The sequence below is a fragment of the Cavia porcellus genome, unplaced genomic scaffold (assembly GCF_034190915.1).
Source record: "Cavia porcellus strain 051 isolate PalLab524CR breed Dunkin Hartley unplaced genomic scaffold, mCavPor4.1 scaffold_2, whole genome shotgun sequence".
Classification (NCBI taxonomy): Eukaryota; Metazoa; Chordata; class Mammalia; order Rodentia; family Caviidae; genus Cavia; species Cavia porcellus.
Genome location: NW_026947485.1, coordinates 114,729,828 through 114,750,628, shown reverse-complemented (window position 1 = coordinate 114,750,628; position 20,801 = coordinate 114,729,828). Strand labels below are relative to the sequence as shown.

Genomic DNA, 20,801 nt, shown 5'->3' with positions numbered 1-20,801 from the left:
TGTGGAGGAAAACCTACTCCCCACACCCAGGTGTCTGGGAAGCAGAGAATCCATGGAGAAGCCAGAAAAAGAGATGTAACCCTCTGGGTCATCCTGACCTCTCCAAGAAAAATCTTCTTCAAGGCCAGTCAGGTACACTGCCTCTACCCCAAACACTTCCCAAAGAGCCCATCTGTGACTAGTGAGTCTTTCTAGGGAAATCTGATATAAACCACAACAGCCCCAACGTGAACTTACTGTGGGAGCTGGTCTGGGGATTGACTGTCCTGCTCAGGAAGAGCAGCAAGGAGAAAGCCTAGAATGGAAAGACTTTCAGACCAGAAGGATAACAGAAATAGGCAATTCATCTTCAAGCATAGACTTAAGGCCATTTCTGTGAGAAGAACAAATTAATTAGAATTTGTGCTGGGTGTGACAGGAAGCCAGAACAATGCCCTGGTCCAGTTCATCCAGAGGTCACACTGTTAGCTCTGGATTGGGAACCGGTAGCTGGGGAAACAACACGTAGAAGAGAGCAATCAAGAGACAGTGAGAGCAGCTGGAGGTGGCTCTGGCCTTGAGAGCACAGCCTTGAGTCCTGGAGGCCATTACCCTCAGCACAACTGGCTCCTAAAGAGGCAGAGAGATGTCCGGAAAACACCGCTGTCCGCTCTTCCTTTGCATGCTGATCTTGCATGGTGAGGTTTCGGCACATTTACTGAGCAAACAAACCAAATATTCACACTAGGAATAACCTTCTATGGCAGCCCAAACTCATGAACAGTGGTCAGATGGCAAAAAACAGGCAGTCTTAAATTTATATTCTCCTGTGTTTTATAGAACACCAGAGAGCTGGTTGGGGAGGGAATTCCTTTAATCTGTGTTTCACTCAGGTTTAAATTTGGAGGAAGAAAGTTCTCTGGGGAAAACACTGAAAACACTGCATTTTCAATGATAATCACTGAACACAAAGAATGCTTATGTATTCTGTGTGAGAGTTGTTTTCATGGTTCTTTAGATCTTCTCCTGTTTGTATTTAAGAACATTTTTTTTAATGTTTGCATTTAAGCTCTGAGTATACAGATGGTTTTATGGCAATAATGTCAGCTATTCTTTTTTATACCGAAAACTGTAATTCCATTGGAAACAGGATATTTTAGACACATACACATTGTTACATACCTGAGATCCAAAGCATTGAATATATGAAAATTTTGTCTGAGTTTCAGCTATTTGTGTCGCCACAACTTAATAGGAGAGCTGTAGACAGGGGTTAGCTGGGCTCTGTGTTCCACGTTTAGGAGGTCCTCAGTAGTGCATGGAATTCCTTTGTCTATTCTGTAACTTAAATAGGAAGCTCCAGCCCCTGAGAAATCAGGTGTCTTATGTACAGACACAGCCTTCAGGAGGAGCACACTGCAGGGATTCCAGGAGGCTCAAATGGTCTCTCTTTACATGTTAACATAGTCAGAGTGTCCATTTTGTTATGGAAGGATGTACAGTGTGAGCAAAGAAGGCTGCTATCGTGGTGAAAGTGCCTCTCCAAAATATCTCACGTAGCTACACCTAGCATAAATCTCCCCTGTTCACTAGCATAATTTAGAGACACCTGGTGAGAACTCTCTGAGTTTATGCTTTGAGAGGAGAAACCATTCTGTCATGGCACCATTCTCTGCTGACTGTCCCTTCCATGCTATAAATGTTGCCCAATGGAGTGGCAGTGTGGCTGGACCATGTCCCTTGCCAACAGGTACCCCATGAAGTGAAAACTTATCCCTACATCAGAAGGCTTCCCTTATCTGGCAAAATCACTTAAAAAGCCATGTAGTACCAGGAACAATTCCTCACTGATCCTCACTGAGCCTCTGATAACTCTAAGCCCAAATCGGAAAACAGCTTCACTGCCCTCTCTTCTGGCATAGCTGGCTGCACACTGATTAATTAAAATTTCATTCTCCACTATTTTCTTATTCAAGCAAAAGCAGAGTAAGACATGCCATAATTGGTGCCCTCAGGCTCTGTATTTTATATGCTGAAGATTATCTCATCAACCCTTCACTATTCCAATTTTTCTTTTCTTCTAATTGATCCCTAAAGTCCACACGAGGACCAAACCTCATCTCACTGGTCTTCAATAATTTGGAAAAAAAAGCCGGTTCAGAGTTTAAAGCACCATATAGCCAACACAATCATCCATACCAAATTCAGATTTCCAGAATTAGACCAAGAAGGAATGTTCTGGAATACTGGTGAAAGAGATCAAAGGACCAAAGAGATGACAAATGATGTTTATTGAAATCCTCACATTTTGTAGTGGACCTAAGCATTAAAGAGTTTGGGAAATACTTCTGAGCACTCAGCTAAATAAAGGAAAATCCAGTATTAGAATTTTTTCTTTCTGCTTCTTGGTGAGTTTCTGGAGGGATCTGTTGGCAAATGAGACTAAATTTAACTCTACTTTGACAAAATGACTTGGACTATTTTTGAAAACGTATTCAGTTAACCCGTGAAAATGGTATTCTAATCACTAGTTCTATAGTGTGAAGAGTTGAGATTTTTTGATAAAATGAGTAGTTAGATTTAAAAAGAAGTGTCTAACCTACTACATTCAGCAATGAGTAAGAATCTGCTTTGGTAGGTTAGTGAAAATGTTACTTTGTGGTCAAATTTTTGAAGCTGAGCCAACCTGACGGTTGCTGTAGGAGTCCAAGGAGAGAATGTACAAGAAAGTTCTGGGTACTGTCTGTTGCAGGACTGGTGTCAAGTGGATATTGGAATCAATCAATGTTTATCCCAGTAATCACTGGATAATCAGAGACATAGGTCACTAAGTTATTTCTCATACTTACAACTGCATTGTTTTATGAATTACGTTTTCATCACTGAGAAACAAAATGAACACTCAAATCTTAAAGGGGGAGTTCATTTCACTCAGGGTTTCAGTGAAACGGGTGCTAGGTTGACGGGATCCATGGCAGAAAGGCACATTTCAAAGGCATGGCAGAAGATAGCTGCTCTAACAATGTAACCAGAAATCGGGAAGAGAGAAGGGAGAAGCTGGGAGTAAACACACCCTTCTACCTCATTGCACAGTAACTCGCCTCCCAGCGGTCCTACCTTTTAAGAGCACGTTCACCCACGAACACATGAGTGGATTAATCTGTTGATGCAACCCATTCCTCCATTAAACAATTGAGGAAAGTGTCACCTCTGAATATGTGAGATTTTTGGGGATTTTTTTTTTAATTTAAGCAATGACAATTGTTGTATTTTATCGGAGGAATAGAGGCGAAATATTCTTTGATCTGAGTATACAAAATAAATAGTAACAATGCATATAATAGAAACATGATGAAATTCTACTCTTGACAAATAAGTTTTATAGCATTAGCATCAGAAATGCATAAGTTCTAATGAAACACAGGTAGTCTTACTTTTCCTTGCATTTTCATTGTAACATTTACATGTATCTACTGAAAGAATGAAATTTATTGTGACAGTTACACACAAGGAAACCATGTTCTCTGATCACATATCCATCCTATTACTCTCTTCCCTTGCTCAGCATAATCCTTTACCTTCTGTTACTGAGAAATCGGTGGAGCTCATTTTTGGGAAATGTTTTAAAAGGATTAGAGATGTTAGTTATGGAGCTAAGAAAGGTGTAAATAGAGATTGATGGGAGATGCAGGCAGGAGCCCATGAGATTAACATTCTAGTAACAATGCATAGATTAAGGTTAGGATAATGGTGTTCAGGTTGTGAATGAGGAGTCTAAAGCCAAACATGCTACATTTTTGGCAAAATCTTGGCTACGTTGTCTCCATGTCCCAGTACTTTGTGCAAGCTGAAAATAAAGATGGTAGAGTGAATGATTTCATAGAGAAAACTTGAAGCCAGCCTAATGTTCAGGCTGCTGAATGGATATTATTGGCTGCTTCAAGTCAGATTTGCATTAAGAATCAAGACTGAAAGGCAAGCCAGGGTTATCTGCCCATCAACCTATCATTCTAGGAAGCTGTGGAAGAGGGATTGCACAGTCCATCACAGGCTAGGAAAATGAGCAATACACGGTTTTAAAAATAAACTAAGTAAAAAGGGCTAGAGATGCAGCTGAATGTGAAGGTCTTGGACTCAATCCTTAGCAATAATAGCATTAATAATAATAATAAAACGTAACAGATTTAACAATTTTGCTACTTGAACTGAAAATTACTGATAAATTTTGTGTCAAAATTACATAGTTTATAAACAGATTGTTGTGACTGTAAAGAGTGCAAGACTGCTTAAAATACAGAAATATTAAATGCAGGAACAAAAGCATCTAAGAAAATAACCAAGTCCCACCAAATGTAGCCTTTGGATGTTGCTTTGTGTGTCAGAGCAGAATCTTGAATGGACTATTCAGCAGTGAGGGAGACGTTGTAATTTGGCCAAACTTAGAGTTAGACAGCTTGCTTTTTTCTAATGACATGGGCACGGACTTTGGGGAGCTGTGTGTGTGTGGAATGATGTGGCTTTCCAAAAGCCTCCCAAAGACACCCTGAGTTCCAAGTAGGGCTAACGGAGCTTGAGTGGTTGACAGTAGAGCCCCTTGTCACCATCTTAACCAATCAATGATGTGATAACTAACTGCAGTGTTGGATGGTGGGTCTGCTTAGAGGAGTGGTTGGTGGAGATGACACCTGGAGCTGTACATTCTCATCCCCAGTTTCACTCTGCTACCTGTGGTTCTTGGCTGTCATGCACTTTGCAGGTTTCTTCCAAGGCACCATCTTTGTCTTGGTACCAGCCCACATGCAGGGCCTGAAATTTTGAAATCACAAGGCAAAATACATATCTCCTCCTGTAAGTTGTGATTGTAAGTTATTTTTTCCTAGCAATGAGAAAGTGTCTAATACACTTGATAACAGCCAATCTGAACAGTGTGAATATTAATATAATATAATAATAAGTTCCTTTCTCTGAAAACTAAAGACAATGCATATCTTCTTTCTGAGGTGTCTGATTAGCTTATTTTTCAATTTTTAACTGGATTACTTATTCTTTTACGATTTTTGAGTTCTTTCAGAGCACTTGTTGTTCACCCTTGGTCAGATGAATGGGAGACAGAGCTCTCTACCGTAAGGTGACCTTTCACTCTGGCTTAATTCTTTTGCCATGCCGAAGCTATCTAACATGATGCATTCACATTGCTCAGTTCTTTCTACTATTTTGTGAGCTATTGAAGTCCTTTACAATAAATTATTGCTTATACAAATACCTTAAAATTTTTCCCTGCACCTGTTTGAAAGAGTTGGCTTTTAAATTGGTAACTTTAATCTACTTTGTTTTGATTTTTTTCCAGGTTGAAGTAAGTCCACTTGTTGCTATGTTGTGAAGATGCATGTCTGTCTTTACCAGTATGATAAAAGGACTGTTTTCTGTAATTTCAGCTCAAGCTTATTTGTTGATAATCAGATATCTGGACATGTGCAGGTTTACCCTGTCTTCCCTTCTAGTCTATCGATCTATGCATCCATTGTTACACATACATCAGTTGTTTTATTACACAGGTTCCATAGAGTAATTAAATGCTTGGCTCTTCAACATAATCTGTATTCTTATGTGAGTTTTATTTTTTTTTCTAATCTGTGAACAAAAATTTGGCATTTTGATGAAAATTATATTGAATCTTTAGAACACGTGCACTGAGTAAGTTACAATCTTTCCTATTGTACACAAGGTTTTGAAATATGAGAATAAAAACAAAGTATAGAAGCACAGTGATAACTTTACACCACAATGTTAAAATCACTGTGCCAATATCAGTACAAATCCTACATCAACAGTAGTGAAGATATAATCATATACACTGCAACTAGTAATATATGTATTCTAATGTAAAATTTGTTTTGCCTATGTTTCAAGATAACTATATGTATAATCATATTATATAGTAATTAACTTAGGTTAATTATAAATTATGAAGTGTTGCTAAAGTTTTTAAGTTTCATAGGTACATCCTATCACATTTTATTAGGCCACACTTTCCGCAGTGTTCAGCTAAGCAACTAAAGATAAGGCAGCAGAGACAGAGCAGAGATTTGAGGTTCATTTCTTCTTGGAAGAGAACACACCAAACACTCTTTCCATGGCTCCTAGGACTTCCCTGTTGCGCAGGCTGTAGATGAAGGGATTCAGCATTGGCGTGAGGATAGTGTAGAAGACAGCCAGGATCTTGTCTTCTGCTGGGGAGCGGAGACCCCTGGGCCGAAGGTAAGTGTAGACAAAGGGAGCATAGTACAAAGTCACCACCGTCAGGTGTGTGGAGCAGGTGGTAAAGGCCTTTTTCCTTCCCTCTTTGGAGCGCATGTGGAAGACTGCAAAGAGGACCCGTCCATATGAAGCAGTGATGCCGAGGAAAGGGAGGAGGAGGAACAGGATAGTGCTTACAAAAACCATGTACTCATAGACCCAAGTGTCCACGCAGGCCAGTGGCAACATGGCGGGAACATCACAGAAGAAATGATTGATGGCCCTGGACCTGCAATAGGGGAGATGAAGGGCATAGACTGTGTGCGCCAGGGAGTTGATGGAACCCAGTGTCCAAGATCCTATGATCATCTTTGCACACATCCATCTGTTCATGCGGACAGGGTAATGCAGTGGGTGGCAGATGGCCATGAATCTGTCATAAGCCATGGAAGCCAGGAGTAACCCTTCAGAGCAAGCCATGGTCAGGAAGAAGAAACTCTGTACCCCACACCCCAACAAGGAGATGCGTTTCTGGCCAGAAAAGAAATTGAAGGCCATGTTTGGGACAGTGCTGGAGATGTATATCAGGTCCATGAGGGAGAGCTGGCTGAGGAGAAGGTACATGGGCGTGTGCAGCTGGATGTCCACACAGATGAGATGAATCATCGCCAAGTTACCCATGGAAGCCAGGCAGAATATGAAGATGATCACCACCAAGACAAGTTGGCCAGCTTGATTAGGGGGAAACAGCCCCAACAAAATAAAATCATCTGAAGTTTGGTTCCATTTATCCATGAAAAAATACTTCGTTATAAATTCCTAGAAAGATAAAATAAAAAACATAACTAAGCATACGTATGACATGTAGTAGGAGAAGACAATAAACAAAAGTAGATTTTATTAATGCTTGAGTAGAATGAATTGCTTTTCTTCCAACAGTGTACCATTTGTGAATTTAACCTCAATCTCAGAACTGAATGTTTGCTCTCTGACTGTTTCTGGTAATCATGTCAGTAAGAAAATTTATGAAGTCTAGCACTATGCATAGGAAACATCAGTAAGAGTACTGAAGCATCCCATCCTTCCTGGGTAGCTGCTGGCTAACCCAGTACCCAGGATCACTGCTAAGACACAGACACTGAGCAAGACAGGGATCCCTGATTGCTTCAATCTAGCATGGATATTTTCAACAGCAGCTCAAGTGTGTGACGTGGATTCCTGTGCCCAGACCTCCAAAGTTTCTGTTCTCCTGCTCTCCTTTACTTTTTAAAATTCTTTATGCTTCCGCCCCACTTACACTAGCATAACTTGATTTGTCTTGATACTTTTCTCAATTTTTTGCCTATCCTGTTTTTTAAAGATATTCTTTGCTTTTCCTAAAATATCTCGACCACCAAGTTATCCATTCTTGAGCTTTGCAGTTTTCTACATCCCATAGGATTCATCCTACTTTTAGCATATTTCAATAGGCATTCTTGGGGAGGTTTCCATTTTTAAACCCTAAAATCTCAAATTTATTTGCATGTATTTTCATGCACGCTTTTCCTTTTTCTATGTAAAAAATTTGCAGCTGATGAGGATGATATATTTCGTATTTTTTATTTCTTTTTTTCACAGGTTCAAAACATAACTATTTCCAAAATCATAACTATCGTGATGGTGTAATTAGAACATGGATATGGAGATAAAAATTAAAAAAAGACATTTTTCTTATCTCTCCACTATCTATAGGAATTTTAGCCTTCCACAACATGTGTTTACTGTTCTTTCCATGATTTCATTTATTAACATCCTCCCACCATATAAATTCTGGATATTTTACCTTTGTAATATTCTTATTACAAGTATTAAGAATAATAATCGTTATGGCTAGAATAATTTTCTGAGTAATAATCAGGACAGCAGCCAGATTTAAGCCTGCATGTTGGCTTCAAATTTCTAGTATTTCTAGTAATTGTTGAATGAATGCATACAGTTCCATGTCCTGATCTCCAAAAATTGTACTTGATTTTCCCCAGGTCTCTGCATGTGGAGATGGGAGAGAGTACTGCGTCTGCCCTGCTGGTCACCGGGTCATACTCTTATGGAGTAAGGATGAACCTGATAAAGCATAGCAAAGCCCTTCAGCTTGAAAGGGGAAGGCAAGCAGTCACAGTGCTCACTGACAATTCTTCAATTTATATTTAATTAAGTAGAAAAATATCATTAATAGTTTGGAGTGAAGTAATACAAAGAAGAAATAAATACCTTTGTCTTCCTGAATAATTTTTCGGTGTTTATGACCTGGTTTTCCTTGGGAGTTTTTGTCTGTAACTTAATTCCTGGGGGTTTCTCTTTTCTTCTTTGCACCACTGCAAGGCTGTGGATTCTTCCTCTCTCTCCCAGTGTGCATAAACTCTATCCACCTGTATTTGGTGTCTTCTCTGATCTCACCTCAATCTGAGATTTCAGGCAGGATGTACATGACTCTGCTCACCAGAGGAAATACTGACACCACATCTTGCCCAAGACATCACTTTAGGGAGGAGCTGGGCTTTCATGGTTATTCAACAGGAAAGAACAGCAAGGACACGTCCCAATGGCACACCTGGAGTGACTGAGGCCAGTTGTTACTTCATGGGTCTCTGTTAATCATGAACACACATGAAAGAGAGTGGCCGTAAGAAATAGGAATGCATTCTTATTGCTGTTTAGTAGAAAAAGCGCCACCACTAAATAGCACATGGTCAGAGAGCTGACGGGCAGACAGTGCCATGGATGTGGACGCTAGTGGGGATCACAGACCTCCTCTGCTTCTTACAGCACTTTAGGGTTAAATCTCCTGGAATGCTGAGGGGAAAGGTAAAACACATTCCCACATGATGACATATGCATTCCTTCTAACTATATTCACTGTTTCTTTGCAGCGCTACTAGATATTAATGCACTGCATGACTAAAATGCACACGTGTATATGGTGGATTGTTAAAACTTAGTAGGTAATTCAGAAGATACAAGGAAGATACAGCAAAAACCAAATTCGAAAACGCACAGCATGATGTCATGTAGTCGTTAGTACCAGACAGAAACTGAGTGTAAAGGGGCCAAGAGATATTGGGTGAAGATTCCCAGCAGCCCTTGTGCAGCGATGCTTCTGAGCTTGTGTCTGGTCACTGCGCATTCTGTTGGGGGAGAACAGGTAGAGAGCAGCCTTTTTTGTGCACTAGGACAGTGGAAATAAGGAGCGTGAATTTACAAAGGGCAGAGGTGCTCTGTGTGGAGGGAAGTGAAGATTTAAACTTTGCTATCACCGTGCCATGGTCCTAGCCATGACTCTAGACCTCACATGGGATGCTGTGTGTGTTTGGCAGGGCTGGGAGGAGCTGTGCATGGAGTAGAGCCCTCGTCAGAAAGTAAGAGCTGCTGGAGCTTTCACTGGCTTTAAAAAAAAAAAAAGAAGCTGTGTATCCTGGAACCCCTAAAGTCCAAGATCTGAGCGCCTCAGCACAGCCGGCTTCCCATGAGGCACAGGGAGGCATCTTGTGAATCATTCTCTCTGTTCGTCCTTGCACAGGGATCACTGCATGCTGAGTTCACAGCAAATCTATGGCTGAAACAAACAAATGTGTGGCTCAGAAAAACTTATTGTGATAGTCCATCTTAACAAGAATGACCATCTAGGTTCCAGAAATCAAACTTTCGTGTAATTGCTTAAAAATGTAGGATTTAAGAGACATTTGGGATAATTTCTAAGCTTTATTCTTTGATAACAACTGAAATTCACATGGTAAAATATTGCAGCTGTTTTTTCAAGAAGTGCATTTCCAACATAAACATGAAAACAGAGACTTTTAAGTTAACTTACAACATGGGACCCTCATCTTAAAGATGAATGTTTGCACTGACAGTTTATACAGCACAAGTTAGAATCTAAGTTTTTGTAAAACTGGATTGATAGCAGTCATTATAGCTCTTTCATTTCCTATTTGGGAATGGTCACTTTGTCAGGCAATGTAGGTAATAAATCACTAACTGCAAGATCCTCTGCATGTGGGCTTGAGGCTTTCAGTGTCTGGGATGCTGGAGTGACAGCTGAGGGTCTCGTTCCATTGATGCCCAGCACATTTCTTCTTTATGTGTGGGGCCTTTTTTTTTAATGGACCAGGAGTACACAAAGCATAACTGTCTTGCTTATATTATAATTTGAGAATATTGCTTCTGTAACTAAAACCCATTTAAGATTAATGTATCCTTTGATCTTCTTAGAATACATTGTTGAAACTTACAGATTTTAAAAATAACCATCACATGACAGAATCTAATCATAAGTAGTTTGCATAAGATTCTATTAATCATAGACACCTTTAAAATGTACTATGACAATGACCTATGATCAGTTTGAAATTGCTCAAGCTTCATCGATTTCAATTCCAGCATTGCCAAAAGGCAGCGCAGAGCAAATCTTCAGGGAGGTCAGTCACCTTTGTCCATTTCACATCGACAGATTAGAAATCATCAGGTCTCATAAAAACCCACCATCTTAACCAAAGAGAAAAACCTGCAGAGCACACACTTCAGCCTTCTAAAAGTTTCCTGTAATTCCTGGTACATTCTAAATTTACGTTTAGTTTTTCAATTTACTGTGAGATTCTTTATTCTCTGTGCAGCAGAAAGGGCTCCCTTACAGGAGGAAAACTGCATTTCCAAAACACACTGTTAGTTAAAGTGGCCCGAAAGTCACTCAGGTCAGTAATGGCATCTGGACTCACCTGGTCTGAAATTGTCCAGTGAGTGCTTTGAGAGAGGGAGGAGCTCTGTAAGGTCGCTGTGCCTTGCTCACAGTCTGTTGAAGTTCTTTACAATTGTACAGCACAGAACTCATCCCTATAGTCAGTCAAGCTGTGCAAGAAGCATGTGCCAGCTCATGCTGTACCAAAATTCATCTCTACCACCTGGAGAAGCCCACTTTACCTATGGGTCACTAGGAGGAACTTCTCAAGTACGAGCTGGGGTACCTGCTCCTCCCTGCCCCTGCCTCTCAGAACTCTCCTAGTGGTTAAACCAGAAAGCAACTTTACCCTCCCTGGGATTTGCTGCACGTAGATTTCTTAATTAAAGCATCTCTCACTGTCATATGGTTCAATGAAAAAACTGTGTAAGATTTTTCACACTACATTCCCTCATTGATGCAAATCAAAAGAAGTTGGTGTATTTTATATACTCAATCTTATGTCATCAAGCCTTAGATATTCCTCCTTTTTCTTTAATTGATCCCCAAAGCACAGGTCCAAAGGGACCAAGTCTTGGTCACTTCATTTGACTTACATAATTTGAACATAGCATAATCCTAGTTTAAAGCAAATCAACCAAAATAATTAATTCTTCATTTACCAGTTAACCAGAATTAGACTAAGTAGGGATTTTTTTTTTATTTTACAGGAGGAGTCTATTAGTGTTTTAGGTAATTTTTTGAAATCTTAATTGATAAATTAAAAACCTAGGGACTAATGAAATTTTGATATTGCTTATGCATGTTCCATGAATTACATCATAATGAGCATAAGGACAGCTTCTCTATTGTTTATCAAGTTTCCAAGGAAAATTATTGATGACTGTGATTAACATACATTACATGATGACAAACTAACTCTTCATACTCTTTTTCAATTGACCTCTCCCAAGTTATTCAGATAGCAATTCTACTGAAGGTGACAGTTTACTGAAATGAGTTTTTCCAAAGAGAAGATTCTAGCCTGCCAGATACACCTCTGATATTCATGTCAATTTTGAAAATTTAGTTAAGTTATTCGTTTATTATCAAATTTTAAAAAATTCACAAATTTGAAAGACAATTTACATGAGCAGTTATGCCAAATGTTTATGACATGTCCGTTGGAATCACTGAATTTGCAAACCATAAGATCTCTAATGCTCCCATTGGATACACAGACTGGTAAGTCACAGAGTGTCATTGTGGAATTATTTTGGATACTTACTTGTGACTTGTAGTCTTCATAGGAAGAAATGACAGAATATTAAATTTATTCAATGAAGCTATTACCATTGATAGATGATAACATAAAAATTAACAAATCAACTCTTGCTTTAAGGCTCAAGATTTAACATGCTATAGACACAAACGATTTTCATTGTTTGCTTTTTATAGTACCTTCTGTGTTTCCCCTGGTGGAGGATCAAACCCCCCTGATCTCCCTGCAAAATGCCAACTCCGCTCAGTGCCACTCTCACTCCATCACCCCTCCCCTGTGGGATGTACACTGAGCCTGCAGAAGGCTCAGGTCCAATCCGTGATGCTGAACTGCAAAGGTGTGAGCACAGCTCTCCAAAAGGCAATGCTGACACTGAACATTGAAGGAGGAGCATTTATAGGGGACCACACAGGTGCCCAAATTGTTCAGTACTATGTCATTTAATTATTTCAGAAACATTACAAAGCAAGTGGTTATTATATGCATATTTTAGAGAAGAGACATGAAATATATTTGTAAAAATTATCCAAAACCACGAAGCAGGTGAGGAATAGAAGCAAGAGAAGACACAAAACAAGACCATGCAACAAAGATAATTTAACCTGTCAAAGTCGAGATTGGTTTATAGTCTATCAAATCTTTAAAATCTAGTTTACAATGCCATCAAGCTTCACAAGGCATAGCTCCTCAAAGTTTAATAAACTATGATTCGCAAGAATTCTGATATTCACCAAAGTTGAAGAATCGCAAACTTAAGGGTCTTAAACACTAACACTTTGCCCGTCTTCCTCATGCAGGTTAAATACAGATACATTACTCAAAGCATTTACTTTGTAGGAATTCATATAAAATATACATGTTAGTAGATAAAAAGGCTACTTCTAAGATGAAATATAATTCAAGAAAATATATGCATGTACTGAGCATATTCATCACCATTCTGAGATGCTCAATGAATAAAACATGTTTTTATTACTATCAAACAATCTAAAAAGGCATGTTTTCTTTCTTAAAATTCTGCCACTTTTGTTGAGCTTAGTGATCACCGCTTAGCAGAATTACAGTTTCTGTCTTTCACTATTCACTGTGCTTACTGTGCTTGATAGCACCCCACCCTAGCACTTTCTCCTCTACAGAGTTTAGTCTTAGCAAATCCAGTGAAATGGGTTATTCCCTTACATTTCTTCAGCCTAAGATGACACTTAGGCTGACACTGTCTTACCATGCCAAAAATTCAGCTTTAAAGTGGTATTGCTCCAAAAATGGTGATTTTTTAGATGCAAGGAACTTTCAGTGATCATGGAGGAACACATGCACATTATTTGATGAGAAAGAAGCAATAATTAAAAATGGATATTAGGAAACAGAACATGTACATACTATGTCACACAACAGGAATTTGAAATTTTTCAGAATAAATGCATTTTAAGGCCTGAGTATTAAATATTTTACAATTAGATTCCTTGCCAAATATACTGAGATAGAAATTTTGCCTATATCTTCACAGGGCAGATTCCCCAAATCACTCATCCCAGGGCCCCCATCACCTCTGTCTTCCTCTGGCTGTAGATCACAGGATTGAGTATTGGTGTAAAATAGTGTAGAAGACAGCCAGGTCCTTGTCCTCTGCTGGGATCTGAGGGGCTTTGGGTGTAGATAGGTGTAGATAGACGGTGCATAGTAGAAAGTCCCCATGGTGAGGTGGGTGCTGCAGGTGAAAGAGGCCTTCTTCCTGCCTTCCCATGAGTGCACGTGATAGTCAACAAGGAGAACTTTCCCACAGGGAAACATGATGACAATGAAGGGCAACAGGAGAAAGAGGATGACACCCAGGAACATGGTGTATTCATGGGCCTTGGTGTTCATGCAGACCAGAGTCATCATGGCTGGGCCATCACAGAAGAAATGATTGAAGGCCATGGACCTGCAGTAAAGGAACACAGAGGATGTATCCTGTGTGAGCACAGGCACTGATATCACCTAGTGCACAGGATCCTAGGGTCATCAAAGCATTCATTTTTCTTTTCATGTGGATTCGGTAGTGCAGAGGAAAACAAATAGCTACATAACGGTCATAGGCCATACTCATCAGAATGAGTCCTTCTGTACTTGCTAAAGTCAGGAAGAAAAAGCTATGAAACTCACACCCGATGAGGGAGATGAACTTGTTTTCAGATAGAAAGTCAGAAGCCGTCTTGGGGACAGTGGTGCAGATGTACATGAGGACCACTAGGAAGAGCTGACTGAGCAGGGAGTACATGAGAGTGTGGAGGTGGGTGTCAGGAGGATGATCAGGACCATGGCCAAGTTTCCAGCCAGGGCCATTAGGAAGATGGGGACAATAATGAAGAGGACAAGGCCAGACCTTTTGGAACAGGTTCAATAGGATAGAGTCAGTGGAGGTCTGAGTGTAATTTCCCATCTGGCATTTGTTTAGTTTTTTTCCTAAATGTCTTTGCAATGGTAAGTTTCATAAAAAAATAAGAAGATACTTTAATTCATTATTTTATTCATATTGCCTTATTCAACTATTGTAGCTCTTTAATACAGAACAAACTATTTTGTAAAATGATCCTCAGTTTCTGCCTTGCATATTTTGGCGCACATATGTTTACAAAATATATAATAAGAATTCATGAATTTATGAAAATACCATATACCTATACATCTGTATTCAAACTCACATATTGTATTTATTTCCAAAAACAATTGCAATCAAGATGAGATCTTACAAAGTAAGTGTATGTTTACAATTCAGTAAAAATACCAAGTTACTGACTCAGATTTGTAAAAGTTTTATGACTCTAAAAATGAGTTTTCTTCTGGAAACCCGATTATTTGATAACTATTTTGTATTTTCAAAAGATTATCTGCACTTGCTTTGCTAGAAATACATTTAAAAAGTTGTGAAGATAGATTTTTCAAAGAAAGTAAATCTCAAAAGGGAAACAAAACAAAACAAAACCTGAGAACCCGCTCACCAATTTTTAAATACCTTCTGATCACTTCCTCTTTTGCTTCTTCTGCAAGGTCCATCAGAGCTGTATCCTTGTGAAGATGATTTCAATACTCACATATCATAGAGAAGCCACAAAATCCTAAAACCACACCATCATTCCCTGGAGCTCCTGGAACTCACTGGCTCCCAAACAGATTGTTTCTGGGGCACCTTGGGGGGCCCCTCACTGAAAGCTGTGATTTTACAATTTCATCGATACTATTGCCAACATCAGCATAGCTACTATCACATCATTTTCATCTCTATACTTCTCCTCCTTGTATTTTTCATGAACATTATTGCCTAATTTTTGTGTGCATTTGTATTTAATAGGTAAAAATTGTTCAACAATTCTAACATGGTCTTCAGTTTCATTTAAACAAATATTTAAATGACTTTATCATGCATAAAATAACTATTCACCTGTTAAATATGTGAAACATTATATTTAGCCGTAGCTTGAAATGAATGTATAAATGAAAGAACCAGTATTCTTATGAATATCTAAATTACTTCCAGTAAAGTATCTAACAGCATAGAAAATATACTATTGAATCACATACTGATAATCTTAGTACTACTTTAATTGAAACATAGCATATTAAAATATGCTATGCAGTGAGTTTAAATTAAAAAATAGCTCTTTTTTAAAATTTAGTGTAAATTTTTGACATATTATTGTATAAAATTTAGATTAAAATTATTTTATAATGAAAAGATTCAACGTAAGTTTAATAAATATAAAACTTTAAACATTCTTTTAGCTCCATGACATTGTACCCTTTGAAAATAAAAATATCTGAGTGACATAAAAAAGCATATTTTCCACTACAATCAGAGAGAACTTTCACTCCTAATTGTTGGATTCTTCTCTTCATTTCACAAGAATGTAGCCAAATTCCATTGCCATCTGCTTCAACCCAGTGTTGTAAACATCCTCTCTTTCCCTTGGATACAAGCAACTTTTGTGTAAATTAATATTCAAAGAAGAGTTGTTACCTTGCAGCTGTTGCCTTTAAGGTCAATTTGGAAATTCTCTCTTCTTGTACAGATTATGACACTCACTTCCTAATATGATTAGATTAATATGGCATGATTTAAATTTAGACAGCAATCCACATGAACAAAAGAGAAAATTCCAGGGAATCAACAATTAATAGGACACATTCTATATTTGCATGAAAATATTTCTACTTCTAAAGAATACATTCCTGTTATCTAGTTCATGTTACAGCAGAATTCTCATTTCTAAATTTCCCTAATATTTCATTCATTTTTTTACTCATTCTTGCTTAGAGTGCATGAGGTTTACTTTCATCTGAGGGAGTGGGCCCATGCAATGAGCATGTCTTGATTCTAGATCTAAACATGACACAACCGCTCTTCCTGAGGACGCAGAGTTTATTCTTCAAACATGATGTCATTTGTCAGTTTCTTGATCCCTTAAAAAATTGTAACATTTTTACTAATATCAATTGAGATTATATAATTTTAATACATTTTTATAATACATTTTGCTTATCTTTTTTAAAGTAATAATTTCAATAAGAGCAGTACTGAATGTTTATGTCAGTATTACTATAAATCCAAGAAATTAATTTGTGGGTAGCATCAGTCATTGTCTGTATTTTCAATGTCATTTTGAATTCACTTTACATGGCAGGAATCATGCCCAATTTTTGTAGAATTTATGAGATCATTTTTTAGTATAAAGTACATGTATGTTTTAAAAATACAAATAGTTAACAGTCAAATTTATTTTATCTATTTTTAGAGAAAAATGATCAAAAATCTATCATTCTTTTGTCTATTCATCTGTAATTTGAACTCATTATTAAAGTTATCTTCTAACTTTTTAATCTGAAACTTCTGAATTTATAAATTTCTTACTCAAATATTTTATCAGTTGAAGTTTGTAATTGTGTCTGGCATAATTATTTTTAAGTACTTTCTCAGGAGTATGAACTTAATGTAATGAATTTTTTGAAAAATACATTTTGAATATATATCTTTTCTCCTTTCAGTAGATTGGATGGCTGACCATAGTCTCATGGACATCACATCGGCAAAGCCATTTTATCTGCTGATCCTTACCTGATGTTTTCCAGGAGGCCCACACGCTCAGTTCTTATCCCTGTGCTCCTCAGCAGTGGCACCACTGGAAACACTTTCAGGTTTCATAAATCCAGGCCATCTTGACATGCAGGTGGTTTGCTGTCTGTGTATGTATTTGCTTGGGAAAGTCAATGGGACCCTGCACCATAGAGGCCATGTCCACACCACACAGGTTGGCCCTGAGTCAAGGATGGGGAAGGAGCTCCACCAGGTTTAAGATAATGTTCTTAAGTTTATTAAGGGTCAACTCAATGGGAAAATATATTGCTTATTGAAACTTTTGACATTTCAAAATTTCATTCTCTGTATTATTTATTTCTAAATAGTCTCATGACAATAATTAGTATCACAAGAGTGTTTTAAGTTTTAATGTGGATAAAAAAGGGCTGTTAACTTTTTGTTACTTTAACCTTGTATCCATTTTTTAATTTTTCAAAGAACTCATTCTTTTTTTCATTGTTTCACCAGTTTTTTTGTATTGTTTTGGTTTTATTATATTAAATTAAGCTCTGATATTTATTATTTCTAGTATTTGAATTGATTTCAGTTTGACTTCTTGTGACTTTATTACTTGGAAATGTACCACTATGTTGCCTATTTAATATGCTCTATTTTGTGACTTTTGTACTCATATCAATAAGGACCTTCTCATCACTCTCAAAATTTTCCACAACTAATAAGGAGTTTTATTTCCAGTTTTGTTTGACTTTATGCAATTTTTGTCTTTCCTTTGATGCCTTAAAAACATATGATTAATTCAAACGTATTGTTGGAACTACAAGTATTACTGTATTTCTTTTACCTTCTCTTATTATTGATATGTTACTATTCTTTTACTGTCTGAAACACAGTGAGTTTTATTATCCTTTTGTAGTTCCTAAACAATGTCCTAAAACACAATTTTAGAGTATTTGGAGGTGGTTTCATCAATATCTCTTGCTGAAAATAAAATTCTGAAAATACTTCTTAAGTACAATTGAGTTATACTGTTGTTTAATTACCTTGTGTTTTGTTAATTGTTTTTTTTTTGCCTAGATCATTCATGCATTAATGATAATGGAGAATTGAATCTAATTATAATTGCTATATTGTTGATTATCTCTTCTTTATGTGTATTGGTGTTTGTTTTATATAATTGAAATTATCAATTCTTCTGAACATATTTTTATGATCATGACAGATTTTGATTGGATGGTTCCATAATAAGAGATAGTATTTTTTATGTTTTTCTTATTAAATTTGGCTTGAACTATGTTTTATCTGATATGAGTTTGAGTAAGCTGATTTGCTTTCAGAATTTATTTGCATAGAATACTATTTTCCGTCCTTTCATTTTTGGTATGTATCCATTCATGATTGTGATGTGTTTCTTGTAGGAAATATACATTTGGCTCCTTTTTTTGATCCAAGTTTTCATTATGTCTTTTAATCAAAACTTAAGGGCTTTTATGAATGCAGTCATAGTGGAAAAGTATGTCTAGACACCTGTCACTTTTTACAATTTAAGAGTTTTTCTTGCTTTTTTATTCTTCTAATCATATTTATTCTTTCCTGTGTTCTTTTGCTTGTGTTTATAATCCCCTTTGAGAATAGCATTTCTTTTAGTACTTCATGCATATTTGAATGGTCATGAATTCCTTTAAATTTTGTTTGTCATAGAAGGTCTTTATTTCTCTTTTAATTCTGAAAGACTCATTTCTAGGGAATAGTAACCAAAATTGTCAATGACTTTTATATTATTTGTAAAGTATATATCAGTCCTTCTCCTGTTGACATTTGGAATTTCTGCTGAGCAATTTGTTATTTCTGTTAATTTTACTATTATTTTTCAATTTACATTTCTTTCCTGAAATTTTCAATAATCTTAGTTTTTCTAGTAGAATATTCAACGGGCAATTTTTTCTGGTTATCTTTCCTTTGAGTTTCATACTAAATATATATCTCAATCCTGAGATTTTAAAAGTTTCAGATATCATTTCAATAAATAGCTTTCTTATGTCATTATGCAGCATTATCTACTTCTTACCAATAACTTAAAATTGTATTATGTTTGTTTATTTTAAACAATGTAACAGAATCCTGAATATCCTACTTATACATTGTCTTATAGTCTTTTTTCTGTAGTATTCTACCTTGTGTTTAAGCACAAGGTAGAATATTCTTTCTTCCCCTTAAACTAGCTGTGAGACTTTCTTGAACGAAACTGTTTATTTAACTTACTGAAGTGTCTTTTGTTTTTCTGCACAAAAGCCTACATACAGGGCCTTCATACAGAATTGTTAATACAGAAGATTTTCAGAAGGATCTTAAAAAAGCTGTAAAATTTCAGTCTAGGATAGAGCACACAGTCTTTTCAATTCAGCTATTTAAGTTGTGGGATGATAACTATATACTAACTTCCAACTTTGAGCTTCTCTTCTCCTAAACTTTTAGGTATTTTTCCTCAAAAATTTCTGTATGCAGCTGGGGATATAGCTCAGTGGCACAAGCGTTTGCTGGGCAAGCCCCAGATCCTGTTCTCAATTATCAGAAAAAAAAAAAAGGAAAGAAAGAAAAGAAAATTCTCTGAATGGTAATGTTTTTCATATCTTGTATTTGACTCCTTGATTCTTTTAATTCTTTGAATTTTTTCTTTGCAATTCAGTTTTTCAAGAATATTTTTTTTCATTCATTTTCTAACATTGCGTCAACTGTTGTACTTCTTGGTTTGGCTTTGAAAGCATTATGTACCTTGTTTTCTCATTCGATTGTGTTTCTGTTTTAAAATTTCAACAAACACCCTGTTAGGAATTTTCCACATTTATTCAGGAGCATCCAGAAAATTTAATTCTTTTAAAATTATGTAGTTGATGATTATTTTGTTGAGAAGAATTAAAATTAATTAACAATCAAATGGCTAATATAGTACCCTCGTTGTTTTCTCCTTGTAATTGTAGATATTGATTTGACACATACTTTTTAGAACACAAAGGTCACAGTGTTTACACAGATTTTGGAAACGAGTGTCCCCCTAGTAATACACTCAAGGGTATTGTAGAGAGCAGATTATGTAGAGTTCTAGCTTTGCAGTCCTCGTTCTTGTCCCTAAGGTATTTTCTGTCTGGTATTGTGCATGTATAAGATTATTTTCAGTGTGACGTTCACTAGAGTTGAGCTGTTTCCCTCTTACTGCATAGACAGTGAATGTCCAGGAGTGGGAATACATATCCTCCTTAGGCATAATTACTTGCAGGTTAGTTATGGTATGGAGCTTGTTCTCTACTCTTTTAAGTTAAAGTAGGTGACAGGTAGCCATGGGACTAGCTTGTGGGTGGATTAGATCTATTTTTCTTAAATGAAAAAGGTGAGGGTCAACTGAAATGAATCTGCATCTGTGTCCTCTACTGTAGACATGATCCTGTCTAATGGAAGGGAAGGAAGCAAAGACAATAAAACGTTATAAAAATAAATGAAAATGTTGAAATACCTTTAGTCAATTTTATCATAAAATTAAAATGTTGAGA

At 36.9% G+C, this 20,801-nt stretch overlaps 1 protein-coding gene across 1 annotated transcript; it reads right to left on the bottom strand.

Annotated features, from left to right (window-relative positions):
- Window positions 1-6,072: 6,072 nt before the first annotated feature.
- Window positions 6,073-7,011, bottom strand: LOC100722222 (olfactory receptor 2L13-like). Its single transcript, XM_003479531.1, has one exon. It carries the CDS (start codon window positions 7,009-7,011, stop codon window positions 6,073-6,075), a length of 939 nt encoding a protein of 312 aa, XP_003479579.1.
- Between the last annotated feature and the right edge of the window lie 13,790 nt (window positions 7,012-20,801).

Excerpts from the sequence above, each read along its gene's own strand:
- LOC100722222 (XM_003479531.1), bottom strand. The coding sequence starts at position 7,011 with ATGGATAAATGGAACCAAACTTCAGATGATTTTATTTTGTTGGGGCTG.